Genomic DNA, 19,475 nt, shown 5'->3' with positions numbered 1-19,475 from the left:
ATAAGTTTTTTGAGTAAATAAATCGCAAATATGTTTATGTTTCACTTTGAAAAGGTATTTTACGACGCTTTTATCCATTTCAAACAGGTATGAGTAATGTTTGTGTTTTTGTGCAGAATAAAGGATTATTCAGGCGAAGTCTATCATTTTCAACAGAAAAACATGTAGAGTCATTTTTAAGCTCTTTTTTGACTCCTAAAACATGAAAAGATTGCCCAGTGTTTCTTTTAAACTCGTTAAAAAGGAATTAAAAGACGGTCCACTTACAGCTCTTTTCCGACCGTAAAAACATGAAAAGATTGCCAGATTTTTGTCGTTTCAAATTCGATATTGGTTATAAAACGACGTGCCATTGATCGCTTTTTTACTTTTTCGGGTCAACGACACTAATAACGAAAAGTACTCCTTGGTCGTAAAAGATCAAGCGGTTCTCTCAAGTATTATTTTATACTTTTTCGAGCTTGGGAGACACAAATTTACGAAAAAGGTCAACCCTGGAGTCTTCTTAAGTTTTTCAGACTCTCTAAAATTGAAAAACGCCAAGTTTCTCCTATACTGGACTCGTTAAAATTTCACAGTAAAAGACCTGTTCAATTACAAACAGGAACGAACCACTCCTTCTTAGGGTTCGAATTTAAACTAAGTTGGACTCATCCGAAGGATGAGCTTATAATCAAGCAAATGTTATCCTCCTCAAGCTTGTCAAAAATAAAGAGGTACTTGCAAAAAATGGTGGGGGAAAAGAGAGAAAAATGAATCTGTTTGTCATACTTTGTAACCACTCTTGAACACGACACTTTTATTCACCTGGGTTGGGAAATCATTTGCCTAACAGTTGATCAAACCACATTGAAAGTCTTTAGCCGGTTTCTGGGTATTAACTTTGGGTCAATTGTCACCAAGCCATTTGTTGTGTCGTTATGTGTTCAAGAGGTCACTGCCAATAAGCCATTCATATGTAAAATATCTGTCATCCATCTTGACCATCCCTGAGTCAGTCCTTGCAACTAAATTTCTTCAACTTGATCTATGATTTCGTGTTGTGGGCTTGCCTACGACGGATCGCTTTCTATCGACATCAGCTCATTATCTAGAAAGATGATCTAGGAATCGTCAGTACCTTGAGATCTGCATGCCTCAATGGCAGGTTTCTCGCCTTTGATGACAGTTTACATCATTGACTTTCGATCGAAGGATTCCGTGATATGTTTGACATCAACACATTTATTCACATCTCATGGATTGTACTGGGTACTTTGAGAACCATTGACATCACTGGTGGTTTCTCTCACACTTGTTAGCAGTTTACATCATTGACTGGTAATCAAGTGGTTTCTACCATGTTCGACATCAACACATTTATTTGCATGGATAGAATCGTACTTTTTCGGGAAGTAGAAATGAAGACCCTGGATCTAGTTTCCACCATCCAGGCTGCGAGCAATTTTGTATTCATTATATTGTGGACTATTCATAAACAGATGGCTACGTCCATACTGTGTTCACATGAGTCTATACTTGTGATGTTTTACAAGATCATTCCTATATCAGAGCAGTAGATAGTTTTCTAGTTAGTTTTGATCTGAGTATGGGAATGCCTACCTTAGCGATGAAATGATCTCATATATATATCTTGCATTGAATGTTTTTACAGGTTCCGACCGGGCTCTCCACAAGATGATCCTCGAAATGATAAAGTACTTCACTCTTCCTATATGATAAATGAAATCCTCATCTACTACAGACTTTGCACTTTAAGGGGCAATCTGTTACATAAAAATATCGTCATTATGATTATTTACAGTCAGTATGGGTCTATCATCACTTGTACTATCCTCCTAAGCAAGTCTAAGACCTCAGCTCTTCAAATCAAGCTTTGGAAATGAGAGAAAGACATTAAAAATCAATGTAACTCTGGTTCCGCACTTTCTCTCATGGTCACCTGCGGTCCCGCACCTTCTGTGTACAAAAGCTGCGTACCTACCCGCTCTATCCCTAACGGTGTAGGTGCAGACCCCTGTGAAAGTCAAAAGGCGCAAGTTTTATCTTAAAAAACTCACTTTGGGTTAATTCTAGAGTTTTCTAGAAGGAATTTGGACGTGGATTGTTCGCTCTGAGGTGGTTCATGCATCCCAAAAGAGAAGGAGCTAATCCCTTGACTAAAGGAGCTATCCCTTTGAAGGAGGGCTTTATCCCTTTGAAGGAGGACCTAGTAACTTCCCTCCATTGCACTATAAATACAGGCATTGGGGTGAGGGCTAGGGAGTAGAAGCTGAACATTTTGAGGGTAAATTCTGGTGAAATTAAGACTTCCTAGTTGAGCTTAAGAGGAGAGATCACATACCTTTTTGGCTTCATTGGGGAGTGAGTGAAACTTGTCAAAGTAGAGGAGACTTCTTGTTGGACCCTGGGAGGAGCTTGTACAGCGTCAAGGCAAAGGTTGTAAAGTTCTTCTTCTTTTGAATTAATACAATCAAACTCATTTTTCTCAACAAGTATCTTATGTTATTTGTTTCATGGACTCCTTGACTTTCATGTAAAATATGTTTTATGCAATTGGTTTTTCAGGTGCTATTTAATTTGTTTGCCTTGTTTGTGTTTGCAGATTCGTGAAAAGGAGCTCATTTGGATCAAAGGAGCGAGGGCATCCACAAGCTTGCGTTGGACCAAAGGTAGGCCCTAAAAACACTTGTTTGCTATTGTTTGTTGAAGCATATTTAGAGAAAGATAGTGTCTGGTTGGTTTGCTTGTCATTAGGTCTTCTTTAGATTCTAGGAAGGTCTATCTTGTCCGCAAGATAGACTCATTCCGTGCGACAGGTCTCTATATAGAAAGTGAATTACCTCCGATTGGGGTCTTGAGCCATTGTTGAGTCTTTCTTGTAGAGTGCCTATTTATGTCACCTTGTACCCTAACCTTTGAATATTTATTGTAGGTGACCTTATCACATACCTAGACTCCTCCTGTCGGTGAAAATCCATAAGAGCAGGGGGTTTTAGCTATGGTGACAATGGGCCATCTCCCCATTGTTGTCACTTGGTCTATTTTTAGCGTTGTAGGGTACCCCTCTTGAAGGCCTTCTAGATTTTGCGACAACAGGTCCTAAAGTAGGATTGAAAACTAATTCTAGTTGGCTAGGATTTCATCTTCCTCATATCTCAAAAAACCTGTTAATAGCCAAAATACCCACATGCATCTTGCAGAAGTAGAATCCACCCACTTAAATACCTCTAGTTGGTCATTCTAGGGCATGATTTTCCTTGTAACGATGATGAATTGTCTTACATTCAATGACAAAAGCAAATAATGTGTATCATCATTGCTAATTGACAATTAAATTATAGTTATTTCACACAATCAACATAAATAAAAACTAACATACTATTTATAAGTATGAATGAAAATATCAAAATAGTTTGGGGTTGTTGTCATTTTAATAAAACATTAAAATAATGCGGTTAGAGGTAGCTTTTTACACATTACTTGAATGATGACTTGACAATTAATTATAAACATGTAAAAGAAAAAATAATAACTTTTAAAAACAATAAATAAATAAAATTAGATATCATATAGCTTGAGCGAGTCTAATGGTTAAGAACATTTTTTTTCTCATACGAGACCACAAGTTCAAATCTAGAGTTGGATAGAGTATGCGCACCTCTATAAACTTTAGTATTCAATTTTTTGTTGGGTAGAGTATGTGCACCTCTATAAACTTTATTAGTCAAATGTTTGCATGGATGTGGGTCCCTTGTCCCATAAACAACGAGGTCTTGTACACCATCAAATCTAGTGCTGGGTAGAGTATGTGCACCTATGTAAATATTAGTAGTCAATTTTTGTTGGGTAGAGTATGAGCACCTCAATAAACTTTAGTAGTCAAATTTTTTCATGGATGTGGGTCCCTTGTTTCATAAACAACAGAGTCTCATACACCAATTTGGCATCTAGGTTGGTCATGGCCTTAAAAATAAATTATTATTATTATTATTATTATTATTATTATTATTATTGTATATTTAGAAAATTAATTAGGCCAATATGCATGCATATTTTGGAATAGGGCTTCCAAAATTTTAATTTAATTATCAATAATTATTAGGTGGATTCCATAGCATATTGTAAAATATTCTTAGTAGTATAGACAAATCAAAGGTTGAAATCTATCTCCAAAGTAGTTATTTTTTTTAATTACATTGATTAATTAAAAGAAATGTCAAATGAACAAGTCTCATATGAAATGAGTTATGGCTTTTTGGGAATGTGGTATTGATATGCAATGGTATTGGCCTATGATATTTTAACATTGCTTATTTAAGATTAATAATCTCTGTGGTAAAATGAGAAAAAACTTCCATAATTAAAAATCTTGATACATTTTTTCTTAGAATGTATAAATGTTTATTCTATATATTAATTCCTTTTATAATTAATAATAATAATTTAAATCCTTATGCTTAATATCCCATAAAATGTCTTCTATAGCCCCTCAAAGTGTCTGGCCCTTATAAAATTATTTTGTACAAAACATCTAGATGTAATCTCCACGTGTCAATGTAGGAAGATAGGGGTAGCTCGATGGGTCAGTAGTTTGCAAAGAATCGCAGTAGTCTAAAAAGACCTAATATCGTTTGGGCAAGGAGAAAGTAATAAGGGATTAGGAAGCCCTTGCAAATATTAGCCAGGAGTTGGAGGTGCTTGCTAACCCAGATCGTCAGGATTTTCAGTTGGTAGGGACCAAACAACGTATAGCTGAGTTGGAGGATGTTCAACATAGGTTGTTGACCAAGCAGGAGGAGATATGGAGATTAAAAAGCCAAGCTATATGGTTGAAAGTCAGAGATGAAACCTCAATTTTTTTCATCAGTTCGGTAAGGGCAGAAGGGCGGCTAATATTATTTGGGAGCTGAATGACAACTTGGGAGATAGAGTATCCAATTTTAGGGATATGGCTAGAGCAAGCGTTAGCCACTTCAGTTCTTTATATAAGGCTCCTCGTGAGGCATCGCTCACTGAAGTCATACATGTAGCTAGATTGTTTCTTAGATTTGTTGATGAGGATGCAAACTGATGTTTAATGGAACCTATTTCGAAGGACAAGCTAGAGAAGGGGCTTCATGGGTTTCAAAAGGATAAAAGTCGGTGCTAGACATGTGGCCATTGAATTCTTCACATAATTTTATGAATTGATTGGTGACGATCTTCTTAAAGAAATTGAGGAGTGCAGTAGGATGGGATGAATGTATGAGGCTTTTAATTCCACATTCTTAGTCTTGATTCCCAAAAAGGACTCTTGAGCTCTTCCTATGAATTCAGGTCAATCTCATTATGCAATTCATTATTGCTAAAATAATTTCCAACCACCTGAAGCTTATTCTATCTCAACACATTTCTAAGGAGCAATTTTCCTTTTTCCAAGGGAGACAAATTTGGGAGGCTAATGGTTCGGTGTAGGAGGGCCTTCATATCTTGAAGACATGGAAACTCAAAGGTATGGTTTACAAATTTAGTTGGATTTATCTCTGAATGTTGTTAACTTACCTTTGGTTTGAAATAAATTTTATCAGCTAGTTTATGTGTTGTATAACATTTGTTTCGTTGGTGGTATTAATTAACAGATTTTCTTCTAATTTCTTCCATCCGGAGAGACGGTTATGCTAGGGATGCCCTTATCCCCTTCACTTTTCCTGTTGGTTGCTGAAGGGTTAAGTCGAATTATCATGGAGGCCAACCGTAGGGGAGAGTGGGAAGGGGCTCTTGTGGCTGAGGAAGTGACTCTTACCCATTTTCTGTTTGTATATGTGGTCATGTTGTTCAGTGATGGTTAAAGAGGGATAATAATTCTATTAAGACATCCTTTAATCTTTTTATGAAGGCCTCTGATATGGAGGTGATGAGTTGAAGTCATTCTTTTCTGAGATTGGCTTTGGCTGCTCCAGAGATGATATTGTACATGTTCAGTCAAATCAAGATGTTTGATCCCTTTGGGCGTTTAGTAGATCCATAGTAAAGATGGATCTATCCTGGTTTAATTTCCCCTTTTAAATATGCTACATTCCACGTGAATACCATGTTCCATCTTTATATATATATATATATATATATATATATATATATATATATATATATATATATAGTTAATCCTCTTTATATATAGGAACACTCAAAAAGAGGTTTTATTTAGGTGAAGCCTATGGGCCAAATTATTATTAATACCATGCAAAAGACATTATATATATATATATATATATATATATATATATATATATATATAATGTCTTTTGCATGGTATTAATAATAATTTGGCCCATAGGCTTCACCTAAATAAAACCTCTTTTTGAGTGTTCCTATATATAAAGAGGATTATAGAGTAAATATATTTTTTATTTATTTATTAATCTTACCTCTGGTTTTAATATATTTTTATTGATTTACCATACTTCTAGTTTATTTATATTTTTATTTATTTACCATATCTCTCCTTTATTTAAATTTTTATTTATTTAACATACCTTATTTTGAGTATTCATAAACTTCTTTATATTTTACATTTATATTGTGTTTATACATAATAATAATTAGATTGATTTTTAAATAGGGTGGACATTAGATTAAAAATTTTAAATGTTAAACACTATATGTTAAATGTTTGTACTTACATTTACATTTACGTTTACATGGGATCTACCCCATACTAGGCTGTATGGCGCTTCTCGGGACAATGAATACATTAGGGTACCTATTGGCATAATGAATATGTTAGTAAAAACATGATTAGTATAAATATGCTAATAAAAGCGTAATTGATAACTTGAAAAAATAAAATAATATTGATTTTGTGTGTAACCAATTAAATTGATAACTCAAACTTGGACTATAAAAGTTTATTTGAGGTTTAAACCACATCACATGGATTCCCTTAATAGTCTACCCTGGGATCCTTTAATAGTCCACCCTATTGCCAATTGTGATTTATCAAGTAAGGAGCATTTACAAATTGTTGTTAAAGTTAAATTATTGTATATGTGCTTTTTCATAATGTTAATTAATAATGAAAATCCCTATTATTTTTTATATAAACTTTAATTACACTGTTAGTTTAAGTGAAACTTTTTATTTCGGACGATACAAGAATAATAGGAGAGTGAAAATGATCTCTTCTAGTGATTTTATTTGTGTTTGCAGGAGTTGTAGGGTCGACGTCATTGAGCGCAGGTTTGATATTGGTGCTCACAGAGAAAGTATTAATATTCAGATCTATGCAAATGGCGAGAAAGAAGGGGTTCTCTCTCTCAATGGAGCCCATTCTTTGTTCAAAATACTTGGGTATGGTTCTGCTTTGTAATGGAGTTGGTATGTGAACATGTCTACCCTTCTATCATCGCAGCTTACCTGACGGTCTTACCCCCGACAGTTCTAGCGTGAATACCCGTGTTACCGTAACCCCGACTGCCACGACCGCTCACATGGTCGTAGTTCCGATGCAGTCTTAACCCAATGGTAACCTGTAACCTGTTCACATGCCTGCTATCACAATTATCTTCCCGCATAGTTAATCCCACAATTTATGACTGTTATGTTTTTATTTGTAATGTTTTAATATGTTTTCAATAGCCCGAATGGTCTTTTAACTTAGGATTAGGTATTTGATTTGGTATGGTAATGGTCTAGAACTTAGGTTTAGGTGTTTTAATGTATTTTAATGTTTGGATTAGATTTTAGGTTAGGTTTTAGGGTTTACATTTGATTTGTACCATATATTTTAAGGCTAGGACTTAGGTTTTTTAGTCTTCACATCAAGAAACCCCTTTTACAACAAATTGTCACAAAGTGACATTTGCTACAAACATCACATGACGACAAACGTGTCGATAACCAAATCCTGCAAAATGGATGACAACCACATGTAAACAACCATATCCTGGTGGAACTGACAACAACCACATGTCGACAACCAGGTACAAAACCATATCCTTCGAACACCATGAAAACCATTGACATCACCTGAACAACCTGAACCATAAACAACAATGTCGAAGCTGATGACACCAAACCTAAATACTGACGACGAAACTGAACTTGTGTAACTGATCTGACAAAAACCTCCTGGATCAATCCTCTCCACTTGAAAGCTTTTGGACCATAAAATTTTGACTAGACAGATAGCAGGTGAGGGTAGAGCTCCCTCACTCTCCACCTTGTCCAGAAGATGTACCGATACATTCGATCAACCACCTGAAAATGATGACCCTGATGATGCTGATCATGGCATACTTTAAATCTGTGAACTGTTCCATCCATATGTAGTATGCATAACTTGCGAAGATGGTCAAACAACCTGTTATGAACATGGAAATTGATTTCTCTTAGATGTATTGAATACTTTGACACTGCTTTAGAAAAGGCTTTGATATGAAAACAAATAGGCTTCCTCTCCACTTGAAAAGAGGCTTCCAAACAGTTTGAAACATGAAATGGTTACACAATACGAGAGAAATTTAACACTGACTTTCCCCAATACTGACCTGCATCCCTGTAACTGTTAACTTCCAAACTTGGGCTGAATTGATTCACTTTGACATTGGGAAGAGGAGCTTTAGGAATCAATTGTAATTCATGTTGTATTCCCTGCTTATGAGCAAGATGTTTGGTTTCTTTAGATAGAGATGGAAAAGTTTCTACCTCTTTGATCAAACTATATTTAAGCTGAGACTCATAACTTGAGCAAACATCTTGTTGATTCTTATGTTGTTCCTTCACACACATGATTACAAATCTCTTATTTGAACTAATTAATCACTTCATCTTATTAGAAACAACTCAACTCAAGTGATTTTTACTTTGATGTGCCCTGACAATAAATTCAACCCCATATTTCTTAAGGTGATATTTATGCTCTCTTCTATAAAACACTGCATCACGATAAAAAAGATAAAGACTTCCTAAGGAAACTCCACATATGTCTACTGGAACGACATCTAATTCCACTTCATCAATGTTAGCTGTAATGGAAAATCTTAATCAACACTGTTTTGTGACTTTTATCTAAGTTGATTTATTTAGCCATCCTAATGGGTAAGGTCTTGGATGATTCTGTGTCTCCAAACCCAAATTCTTAACTAAATATTCAGATATTAAATTTACCTGTGATCCACTGTCAAACATTGTATCTATCTTTTTATGCTTAGAAGTTATCGTTATGTTAAATAATTTAACTCTTTTATCCTCATTTGAAGGATTTATGTTTGATGAAGATGCAATAGTATTCAAACTTGAACCAGTGTTAGAAGTTTTACCTATCAAAACTATGGCAATTATCCTCCTTTCATCACCTACATCAGAACCTAGATCTTGCTGGACTGCTGTAATTGCCTTCTTTTCATCCTTCTCCTTAAGGAACCTTTTGGGCTTAAGTTCTGGATGAAGTTTCCAACGCTTAGATTCATCATGACCGATTCTCTCGCAATGAGAACAAGTAGGTCTTTCTTTGTGAGTTGTCGCTGATTTCTTTCACTTGGAATTTTTATTCCCTTTACTGTCATTGGAATCCTTGATTTCCAACTCTTTGGATGATTGCTGTGAAAATTTGAATGGTCAGCCACCTGATTCAATATGTATGGCTTGAACACACACTTCATCAAAATAATTAGGATTAAACATCAATAATGTATGTTGCAAATATGAATGTAAACTGTTGATGTATTTTAATAAAGTTTCATGTGTATCCAATAAATTACAAGCCCCAATGCTTTCTTTCTAAACTCCTGATTAAACTCATGAACACTCTGCCCTTTGCCTTGCCTTAAATGCTTCCAATTAATAACAGCTTGTTGCATGTATCCTAAAGGATATAATTGTTTCCTAAGAGATTTTAAAAACTTAGACCATGAAGAGATGACTTTACCTTTCCGCTTTACATCTATTTGAGTTTTACTTTCCCACCAGATTAAAGTTGTTCCCCCCATTCTAAGTGTAGCTAATTGAATTTTCATTTTATCATCAGAAATGTTATGAATACGAAAATACAATTCTAACTGCTTAATCCAATTATCTATCTTTTCAGGATTCATTTCTCCATCATAAATAGGTAACTCAAATTTTACATCAAGTTTCAAAAGAGATTTTTTCTTAGGTTTCTTTTCTGTTTCAGATTCTGCATTGGAAGAAGAAGAAGAAGATGATGATGATGGAGATGATGGAGGTGAAGGTGGTTTATCAACCTTTCCTTTACCTTTTTCCTTCTTTGATGTCTTTGAAGAAGAAGTTGAATCTCTCACCTTCTTATCATCGTAGAGTTCTCCCAACATCTGCTGCATAGTCAAGAATGCTTGTTGAAACTATTCATCACTCATCTTAGTTTATGGCATTTCACTTGCATCAGATCCTATCATGGTCGACTTATGAACGAATCTTCGCTTTCCAATCTTTGGATAAATTTGCTCGAGGATTCCTTCTCCACATTGTGACATTAACTTGGTTAACATTCAATGGAAAATTCTACAAATTCAACCTACTCTGGTACCAAATTATATGATCTGAAATGATCATAAGTTAAAACTGAAGTAGAATTGATTATGCCAATAGTGAAATGAATGTTAACTTAAAGTGTTGAAACCGTGAGAATTTCTTGAGAAGAAAGACTTTACGACATATTATAAACATAATCAAGATGCGAAATAGAAGTGAAAACAACAAATACATAGCGATACCAGACAACAAGATTGATTACAGAGTTCGTCCCTGATGGACTACGTCTCCAAGTCCGCTTTCAAGATGGGTGACTGCTTTATTAGGATTGATACCGAAGAGGTAGATTACATAGAAATTTGACCAAGATGAATGTGCACATAGGCACTTTTGGTCACTATCATAATAAATCTCTCTGAACCAACATTCCAACACCTATCATGGTTCCCAATTCTGACTCTTGATGCTCTTGTTACACTGAAAACAAAAACAACATCTAACCTCCAGAATCTGCACAGAAAACTTCAAAACCACTCTCCTCCTCTTCAATGAGTAAAACTTCCTTTTATAACCTCCTAGATGCATTCAAACTTCTTCCTCCAAGTTTAGGAATGAACTGTTGACTTTAGGGGTTAAACTTAGGGTTTGTTTCTGTCAGCCTTGTCATTTTTTGACACCTTAGGGTAAACACACATGGTCTTTGAATTAATTTTGCACCAAAATACATTTCGAAACCCACATTCGACCTTATAATAGTAGAAAACCATTGGTTGTTTCCTGACTGGGTGGAGGAGGGAGGTCGTTACATGTGATCAGCTGTGGTCTAACCACAGGCTTCCACCTCCACGTCGACCCCCGGCGGTTCCAGCTTGCGGTGCTCCAGTGGTTGGTATGTGAACATGTCTACCCTCCGACCATCGTAGCTTATTTGATAGTCTTATCCCCGACAATTCCGACGCAAATATCCATGTTACCGTAACCCTGAATGCCACGAGCACTCACATGGCTGCGGTTCCGACGAGGTCTAAAACCCCGCGGTCAGGACTGTAACATGTAACCTATTCACATGACCGCATTCACAGTTATCTCCCCGTGCAGTTGATCCCGCGATTTATGATTGTTATGTTTTTATTTGTAATGTTTTAATATGTTTTCAATAGCCTGAATGGGTTTTTAACTTAGGATTAGGTATTTGATTTGGTATGGTAGTGGTCTAGAACTTAGGTTTAGGGGTTTTAATGTATTTTAATGTTTGGATTAGGTTTCAGGTTAGGTTTTAGGGTTTACATTTGATTTGTACCATAGCTTTTTTTTTTTTTTTTTTTTTTTTGTCGTTAAAAGACTATCTAAGAGTTTCTATTATATTTACAAAAACATATTACAGACAGTAATGCAGGCATTCCAAGGCCAGCAGATGCACCCTGGAAAGGTTAGACTTTGAAACAAGAAGCTCCCTCGCAGGGGCAGCACCGACTGAACTACCAAAATTATCCCTCAGGCGACTAACCAAGCTAACAGAGTATTTCCAAAAAACTATTGCTTCTGGAGGCTCAGAAGCAGAGAGAATCAACAAGCTATGGTGCTTCATTGCTTTAAACAAAATCATGTCTGCCCACGCAGGGGCTATCAACCGTGACTGACTGAACACAACAGTAAAGAAAATTAAAGCTAAACCCGACATACATGGGCCAGATAGACAGACTCAGAAAATTCCAACCAGACCGACGCACAGTTGTTTCCGTGACCGACTTACCCGCAGGGGCTTTGGTCCTCGTTTCTGGTGGAGAGAGGAGGGACTGAGTGGATTTGGGGCTCGCTGTCCGGTTCCTCGCAGAGGCTTGGGTCTTCCACCACATAGCACCATCCCCTTCCCTCCGGGACACGTGCCCACATGGCTTTCCATTTGTCCTCGTCCACGCCCGGAGGTGCCGGCCCCAAGTATGGTCCGGTGTCTTTGTCCGCTTCCTTCCCCAAACCTCCTTGCTCAACCGGCGGCAGCTCCTCCGTGCTACCCTTGCCAGCATCCTCTTTGCCCGAACTTTCTGGTGGCTTCTCCATTGCTTTCGTGCCCGAACCTTCTGAAGGTTTCTCCACCATGCCCTCCGGTGCGCCTGCCTCGAATCCTTCAGGAATTCTTGTAAATAAAACAGAGATATGGGCATTGACTCCTGTGGTATCCCGTGAGCCGCCCAAGGTGAATACCACAGAGCCAAACGCAGGCAGCAGTGGCCCTCCCTCGCTCGAACTGCCAACCTCCAGAAATTGCCCACATGGGAGCTGTGTAGCTCTGGCTCTCCTGTGACAGTAGCAACAGCAGCAATGATGGTGTTCGTCTGCTGCAGGAGTTCTAGAGGAGGACCCTCTCCCTGGTCCTCGTCTACTCGGCTGTCGCTCCCGTAGTTTAACCATGTTTGCCTCGTTGCCACCCTCGTATGCCCAGACCAATTCAATTTCCGAGCACCTTTCTTCTGCGTGCGAATTGACCCTTCGTGCCTCCCACTGAACCAGAGAGCCTTTGAATTGCCACCACTGCTGTCTGCCACACCCCGAGTTACAGCGGCAAACCAAAACTTGCACTGCAGCTGAATTCTTGGCTTCCCTCGGCTCACAATTCTTCTACTCCCACATCCGTCTGGATTTAACTTGCCAAGGTTCCCACATTGTTTGCTGAAATCGAGTTCTGAGCTTCCTCTTCCCCAGAACATTAACTGCATTCTGCCCCGGCGCATTAACTGCAATGAATTCCATCGCATGTATGCTGAGCCGCTATACATTGACGGTCGAACCAGCTTCATAAAGATTACCACGAGGCGGCACATGCTGGGCATGTGGCTCGTCCTCCCTCAACACGTCACCACCCGCATCCGGGGATTCAACATCCTTGTGGAGTATGTTTTCACACTCCTGTTTCTGTTGGTTGTTTAAGATGATGTCCAGTTTTCCTTCTTGGAAGGCCTGGTTGCAATCTACGCCAATGTTTGCCATGAGATCCGCGATCTTGTTACCTTCTCTTTTGGTGTGATTGAAGGAGAGGGCATTGTGACTGCGCAATTCCTGGGCAATGTTGCTCAACCTGGCTTCTAATCTCCAACTGTCTGCTACCTTCCTGGCTTGAGAGCCATTCTGAATGCGAGTAGCCATATTTATGAGGATTTGAGAATCTCCCTCTACGATTAGCGGTTGAAGATTGAGTCGTTTTGCTACCAGGATCCCCTGCCACATACCTTCCAACTCCGCCGAGTTATTGGTGTCCCACCCCATGTTTCCGAAGTAGGCCTGTATGAGTGAGCCCTCGTGATTTCTTATGATGCCTCCAAATCCTGCTGGCCCCAGGTTGCCTTTTGAGGCCCCATCGAAATTAAGTTTGTATGTATTTGTGGGAGGGGCAGTCCAGCTCTGGTTCTCCTTTCCTCTGCGTTTCACCGCTTGATGCATGGTCGACTCTTGTGGCAGCTGCAGCATCCAGTTATCTAGGATGTTTTGCTCTTTGTCTGTTGTGGGAAGATCCTCTTTACTCCAAGTTTTCAACAACATGGTTTCTTGTAGATTGCTGTGTATGTTGTTCCAGATGCTCTCATTAGTTTTGCTTTGATTTTTGAATATGCGCCTATTCCTCTCCTTCTATATATTCCATAGTAGAATGCCCGGTATAAGATTCCACAAGTGGTTGAGAATCTCACACTTGTAAGGTCTCTTTGGCCATTGGCGAATGGTGCTGATGATGCCTTCAACTTCCCGGCCTTTCCTTTGGCATTTGAATTCTACCTTTTCCCAGAAGTGAGTGGCGATTGAGCAGGTTTGCAGAAGATGCTGCACTGTTTCCTCATTTTGGGAGCAGTTATGGCATATGGAAGGTCAATGAAAATTACGTTTCCTTAACTTGTCCCAAGTAAGAATCTTCTTGTGCCCAACTAGCCAGAGGAAGTGTGAGATTTTTGGCCAGGTTTTGAAGCTCCATATTCTATCCCATAGAGGGTCTGGTTTTATGGGGGAGTTGCCCAACAGATTGTAGGCTTCTGAGGTGGTATATGTCCCTTTAGTTTGGTAGCCCCATCTGAGGATGTCCTCATTGTTTTCCTGTCTGATTCTTCTTTTATTTAACTCGCTCTCCAGTGCCAATGTTTCTTGAGGATGTGTGCTGTTGGTAAATCGATTGCCTGATTGCCATTTCCTGAACCCGTTCTCCACCTCCTGTGTCCAGAATTGGTGCACCGTGGCTTGCTGCTGCTCTTGACTGTTAGGAATGATCGTAGCAGGGAGAACATTTGAAAGTTTAGGCATCTGGTTCCAGGCATCATTCCAGAACCTAGCATTGTGTCCATTCCGTATTTCCCAAAAGCTGTGTTTCTGAATGAGCTGATGATGTTGTTTAGTTGCATTCCATATAAGTGACCCATTGATAGTGGGAGTGAATATGATGAGCTCTGCTTGGGGCATGTTGTTGGTATATTTGGCAGTCCATATTTTGGCCCATAATTTCTCTGGATTTGTTACCCACTGCCACCATATTTTCGCTGTCATGATTGTGTTGCTATGCTCGGGGTCCCGAAGTCCAATTCCTCCTTTGTTCTTGGGTTTACAAACAGTATCCCATTTGACCAGTACCCATTTACGGTTGGTGGCAGAACTTCCCCACAGAAAGTCGCGTTGCATATTTCTTAGTCTCTTAAGAACCCATTTGGGTGCGGCTAAGATGGAAAAAAGATAGAGCGGCATGGCCTGCAGGACCGCCTTGAGAAGCACCACCCGACTAGCAAGATTTAGGGATCGATTGGTCCATAGACTGAGTTTGGACTCAAGCTTTTCCAAGAGAGCTCTCCATGCCGGCTGCTTTATGGCCGAGGCTGTAAGGGGGGCCCCCAGATACGAGGAAGGGAGAGAAGCAGATTGGAATCCCAGGATACGGGAGACGGCTCGTTTTACAGGCGGAGGGGTGTGGAAGAAAAAAACTTGAGATTTAGAGTTATTGACCTGGGTTCCAGAGGCTTTAGAGAAGTCGTCGAGCAGGGATTTTAGTTTTGAGGCTTCCTGAGCTGAAGGATAGCCATAGAGCATGGTGTCGTCTACAAATTGCTGATGTGAGGAGGCTGCGGTACTATGAATGGAGATCCCTTTGAGCTGATTGGAAAGAAGGGCTTGCTTGATGTGCCTACCTAAACCTTCCGCCATTAAAACAAAGAGGAAAGGTGACAGGGGGTCACCTTGCCTGATGCCTCTGGAGGGCTTGAAGGGCCGGGAGGGTAAACCATTGACAAGGATGGAGAAATGGGAGGATGAGATGAGGCTCAGGATCCATCTTATCCAAGAATCACAAAAACCAAAGGCTTTCAGCATGTGCTTAATATAAGTCCAGCTGAGCTTGTCAAAGGCTTTGGATAGGTCGATTTTAAGAAGCATACCAGCTTGTTTGGATGACTGTAGTGAGTGAATGATTTCATGCGAGAGGATGATCCCATCCATGATCTGTCTACCTTCAACATATCCTGACTGCTCCGGGGATATGAGCATGGGTAGCAGAGGTTTGAGCCTGTTCGCTATAACTTTGGATATGACCTTGTAAAGGACATTGCAGAGGGCTATGGGTCGGAATTTATCAGGAGTTATGGAGTTTTCCTCTTTGGGGATTAGAGCTATGAAGGTAGAGTTAAGGGAGGGAAGCATCCAGCGAAGGGCCCTGGACTCTTCGACTATTTGCCAGACCTCTATTTTAATTAAATCCCAGAAAGCATGAAAAAAAGTAGATGTAAAGCCATCAGGTCCAGGGGCTTTACCTTCTTTGAGCTGCGCCATTGCTTCATCTACCTCATGCATGAGAATTGGGCGCATAAGCAGTTCATTGTGCTCCTCTGTGACGAGCTTGGGAATGTTGTTTGTGATCTTTTCAATCGCATGCTTCCTGTCCACCGTCGGCTCCTGATGTACCTGTTTGAAATGATTGATGAGGATTTCCTCAATCTTTTCATGTTCTTCTTCCTTAATCCCCTCTGGGTTTTTGATGAAAGGTATTTTGTTGTGCATTCTTCTTTGCACCGTGGTATTGTGAAAGAACTTAGTGTTGCGTTCCCCCTCTCTTAGCCATCTGATTCTTGATTTTTGTTTCCAATAAATTTCTTCTTGTTTCCTTCGTTCTTCGAGCTGATTGTAGATTTGTTGCTCTCTGCTCATGGTTGCTTCCGTGTGCCCTGTGTTGATTATTGTCTGATGTAGATCCTTGAGCTCCTGATTTAGATCTTGTTGTGCTTCGAAAATATTCCCAAAGGTTTCCCGATTCCATCGTTTAAGGTGGCCTTTTAGGAAGCGCAGTTTCTGCTGAAGCTGGTACATCCTTGAGCCTTCAGGTGGGACAAAGGAGGTCCATATTGTTCTGACGAAGTCCTTGAATGCTGGATGCGTTAACCAGAAGCCCTCAAAACGAAACGGTTTTTTGGTGCTATCCCCTGGTCTCTGCCATCGTAAAGCTATTGGCCAGTGATCCGATCCCGAGTGTGCAAGAATCTCCGCCGTGAAGTCACCGCCTAGATGGATCGCATTGTCTGAGATCAAAAAGCGATCAAGTTTAGATGCGATCTGGTTCTTTCCTCCTCTGTGATTACTCCAAGTGTATGTTCCATTGCAAAAAGGCATGTCGATGAGCGAGGCATTGCGGATGAAGTCCTTAAAGTGTTCTGCTTCAGGTTCTAATCTGGATCTTCCTCCTATTTTGTCCTCGATTTTGGTGATCATATTGAAGTCACCTGCAACTATCCAAAGCGGATGTTGCCTGTTAGCATTCAGCACCTCAATGGTGTCAAGAAGGACTTTTTTGTTTCCTCCCTCCTGAGGAAAGTAGACATTGGATAGGTTTCCATGAACCTTGGTGCCTAAAATATGAAAGGCAGCTTGAATGAGATGATGGGAGGCATGGAAGTCAGTGAGCGCTACTGCCTGAGTGTTCCAGGCAATCGCTAGCCCTCCCGAAGCCCCTGTTGCATCCACGGCTACTGAGCGGCAGCCTGGCCAGGCTTTTGAAAGTATTCGACCCAACGTTTGACTGTTGCATTTGGTTTCTTGGAAGAAACACATTTGCGGTTTTTCCATCTTGATCATGTTTTTTAACATTCTAGATTTATTTGGGCTATTTAGCCCTCGTAAATTCCAAGAGATCAGCTTCATGGATAACTGGTTTGGGTAGGGCTGAAGTACTTCGTGAGCTTCGCATATCTCCCTGAGTCCACCAGGAGTTTTCCCACCTCCATTGTTCTCTGAAGATCTATTTTTCTCCCTCTTTTTTTGGAGTCCGACGGACGCTGGTTGCTGTCCCATTCACTTCCAGGTTGAATGCCTAATTGCTGTTGGTGGAAGGCCCTAGAGAGTACTTCCTCCAGCTTTTCTATCTCTGTTTCTGAAATAGAGTTATACGCCTCTTTTCTACAAGCCAGCTCTAGCCCAATGATGTCCAGTCCATGGAGATCAATGCTTTCAGGCTCTACTTCCATGATGTGAGTTTGATTTGTGTCTTCTTGAGTTCCTTCTGAGATTGTAATGGGAGCCGATGTCTCGTTCTTCTCCGTTTCCATAGGAGTTTTCTCTGGATCTTTCTGGCACTTATTGAGGATGGTCGGGGTTTGTATGGGAGTCTTTGACTTGGGAAGGGGAGTGGAGGGGGGGGGGTGGGAGGAGGAAGATGGGTGGGTAGGGTTGATATTGTAAGGTAAGACTATATTTTCAGGGAGATCTCTGAGAGATTCAAAGCTGTTCTTGGAACCAGGGTTGTGGGATTTGGGCTGCTGAGGCTTAGAGGCATTCTGGGGCTTTTTCTGAGTGCGCTTTCTGTAGGAGACTTGGGTGAAGCCATCATGTGAAGGAGGGTCCGAAGTTTCCTACGGGCTAGCTTTAGCAATGAGAGGACAGTCCCTAAACAAGTGCCCTATTGCATGACATCTTCGACATCGGAACGGCACATGTTCATAGTCTAGGGCTTGCGTCCATTCCTCATCGCGGTGAGCAAGGGTTATAGAGTCAGGAAGAGCTTCATTAAGACGAATAAAGACGCAGATCCTTGCATAGGATATATACTTACGGGTTTTTGTGTCCTCCGAAGCTCTGATATATTGTCCCACTCCATCTCCTATGCGTTTCAGGTTGTCCTCTTCCCAGTATTCGTCGGGGAGCGAGTATAACCTGATCCAGACCGGAGCCCATGTGAGATCCTCCTTATCAGGGTTGAATCGGGGTTTCCAGTTTGTGATGTACAGACCGGCTGAGTTGAAGAAATACGAACCCCCTCCCAGGATCCTGAATTTGTCTTCTAGACAGTAAAAAATAGCGGTGAAGAATCCCTTCGGCCCCAACTGAAGAGAGACATCTCCCTTTGGCTTCCATTTGGCCGCGATCCAACCATTTAGGGCCCGTTCTGTTGGCCAGAACCCTATGAATTTGCCGATGACTGCATGGTCTGTCATGAACTGGATCCGATTGTCAATCTTTTCTCCGGGTAGTTCTATGCGTGGTCTGATCTTGGCCACCGGTCGGCAGGTGGAGGAGGTGACTGGCGGTTCAGTCGCTTGGGTCTCCTGTTCTTCGGGTTTGTCACTGTCATCCTGAGTCTGCTTCTTCCCTTTGCTCAGAATGTTCGGATCCAGCGATCCAAATGTAACTTCAGGTTCCTTGCTGTGTTGTGAAGGGGAGGGCTTTGACGCCCCCCCCGGGGGTTGAGCCATCGCTGTGCGCTGTACTCCTGCAGCTCTGTCACTCTGCTGTTGCAGAAGATGAACAGAGCCTGAGCCTGATCCTCCGTGCAGAGTACGCCGTTGCAGATTGTCGCTCTGCAAACCCTAGCTCCGTTTCGCCCTTCCTAACCCGAAACCTGTACCATAGCTTTTAAGGCTAGGACTTAGGTTTTTTAGCCTTCACACCAAGAAACCCTTTTTACAACAAATTCTCACAAAGTGACATTTGCGACAAACGTCACATGACAATAAACCCATCGACAACCAATTCCTGCAAAATGGATGACAACGATATGT

At 40.4% G+C, this 19,475-nt stretch overlaps 2 protein-coding genes across 2 annotated transcripts; both read right to left on the bottom strand.

The window, feature by feature from the left end:
* Positions 1-14,325: 14,325 nt before the first annotated feature.
* On the bottom strand, positions 14,326-17,547 carry LOC149162610 (uncharacterized). Its single transcript, XM_089435237.1, has 2 exons — positions 16,840-17,547; positions 14,326-16,392 (listed from the first exon to the last, which is right to left on the bottom strand). The coding sequence occupies exons 1-2, from the start codon at positions 17,545-17,547 to the stop codon at positions 14,326-14,328; spliced, it is 2,775 nt and encodes a 924-aa protein (XP_089291363.1).
* A 782-nt stretch (positions 17,548-18,329) lies between these two features.
* Positions 18,330-19,169, bottom strand: LOC149162609 (uncharacterized). The gene has a single exon (XM_089435236.1). The coding sequence runs from the start codon at positions 19,167-19,169 to the stop codon at positions 18,330-18,332; it is 840 nt and encodes a 279-aa protein (XP_089291362.1).
* Between the last annotated feature and the right edge of the window lie 306 nt (positions 19,170-19,475).

This window comes from Pinus tabuliformis, chromosome 5_2 (genome assembly GCF_031772625.1).
Source record: "Pinus tabuliformis cultivar Carrire ecotype Pingquan chromosome 5_2, CPIR1, whole genome shotgun sequence".
NCBI classification, from domain to species: Eukaryota; Viridiplantae; Streptophyta; class Pinopsida; order Pinales; family Pinaceae; genus Pinus; species Pinus tabuliformis.
This window is presented reverse-complemented; position numbering and strand designations above follow the sequence as displayed.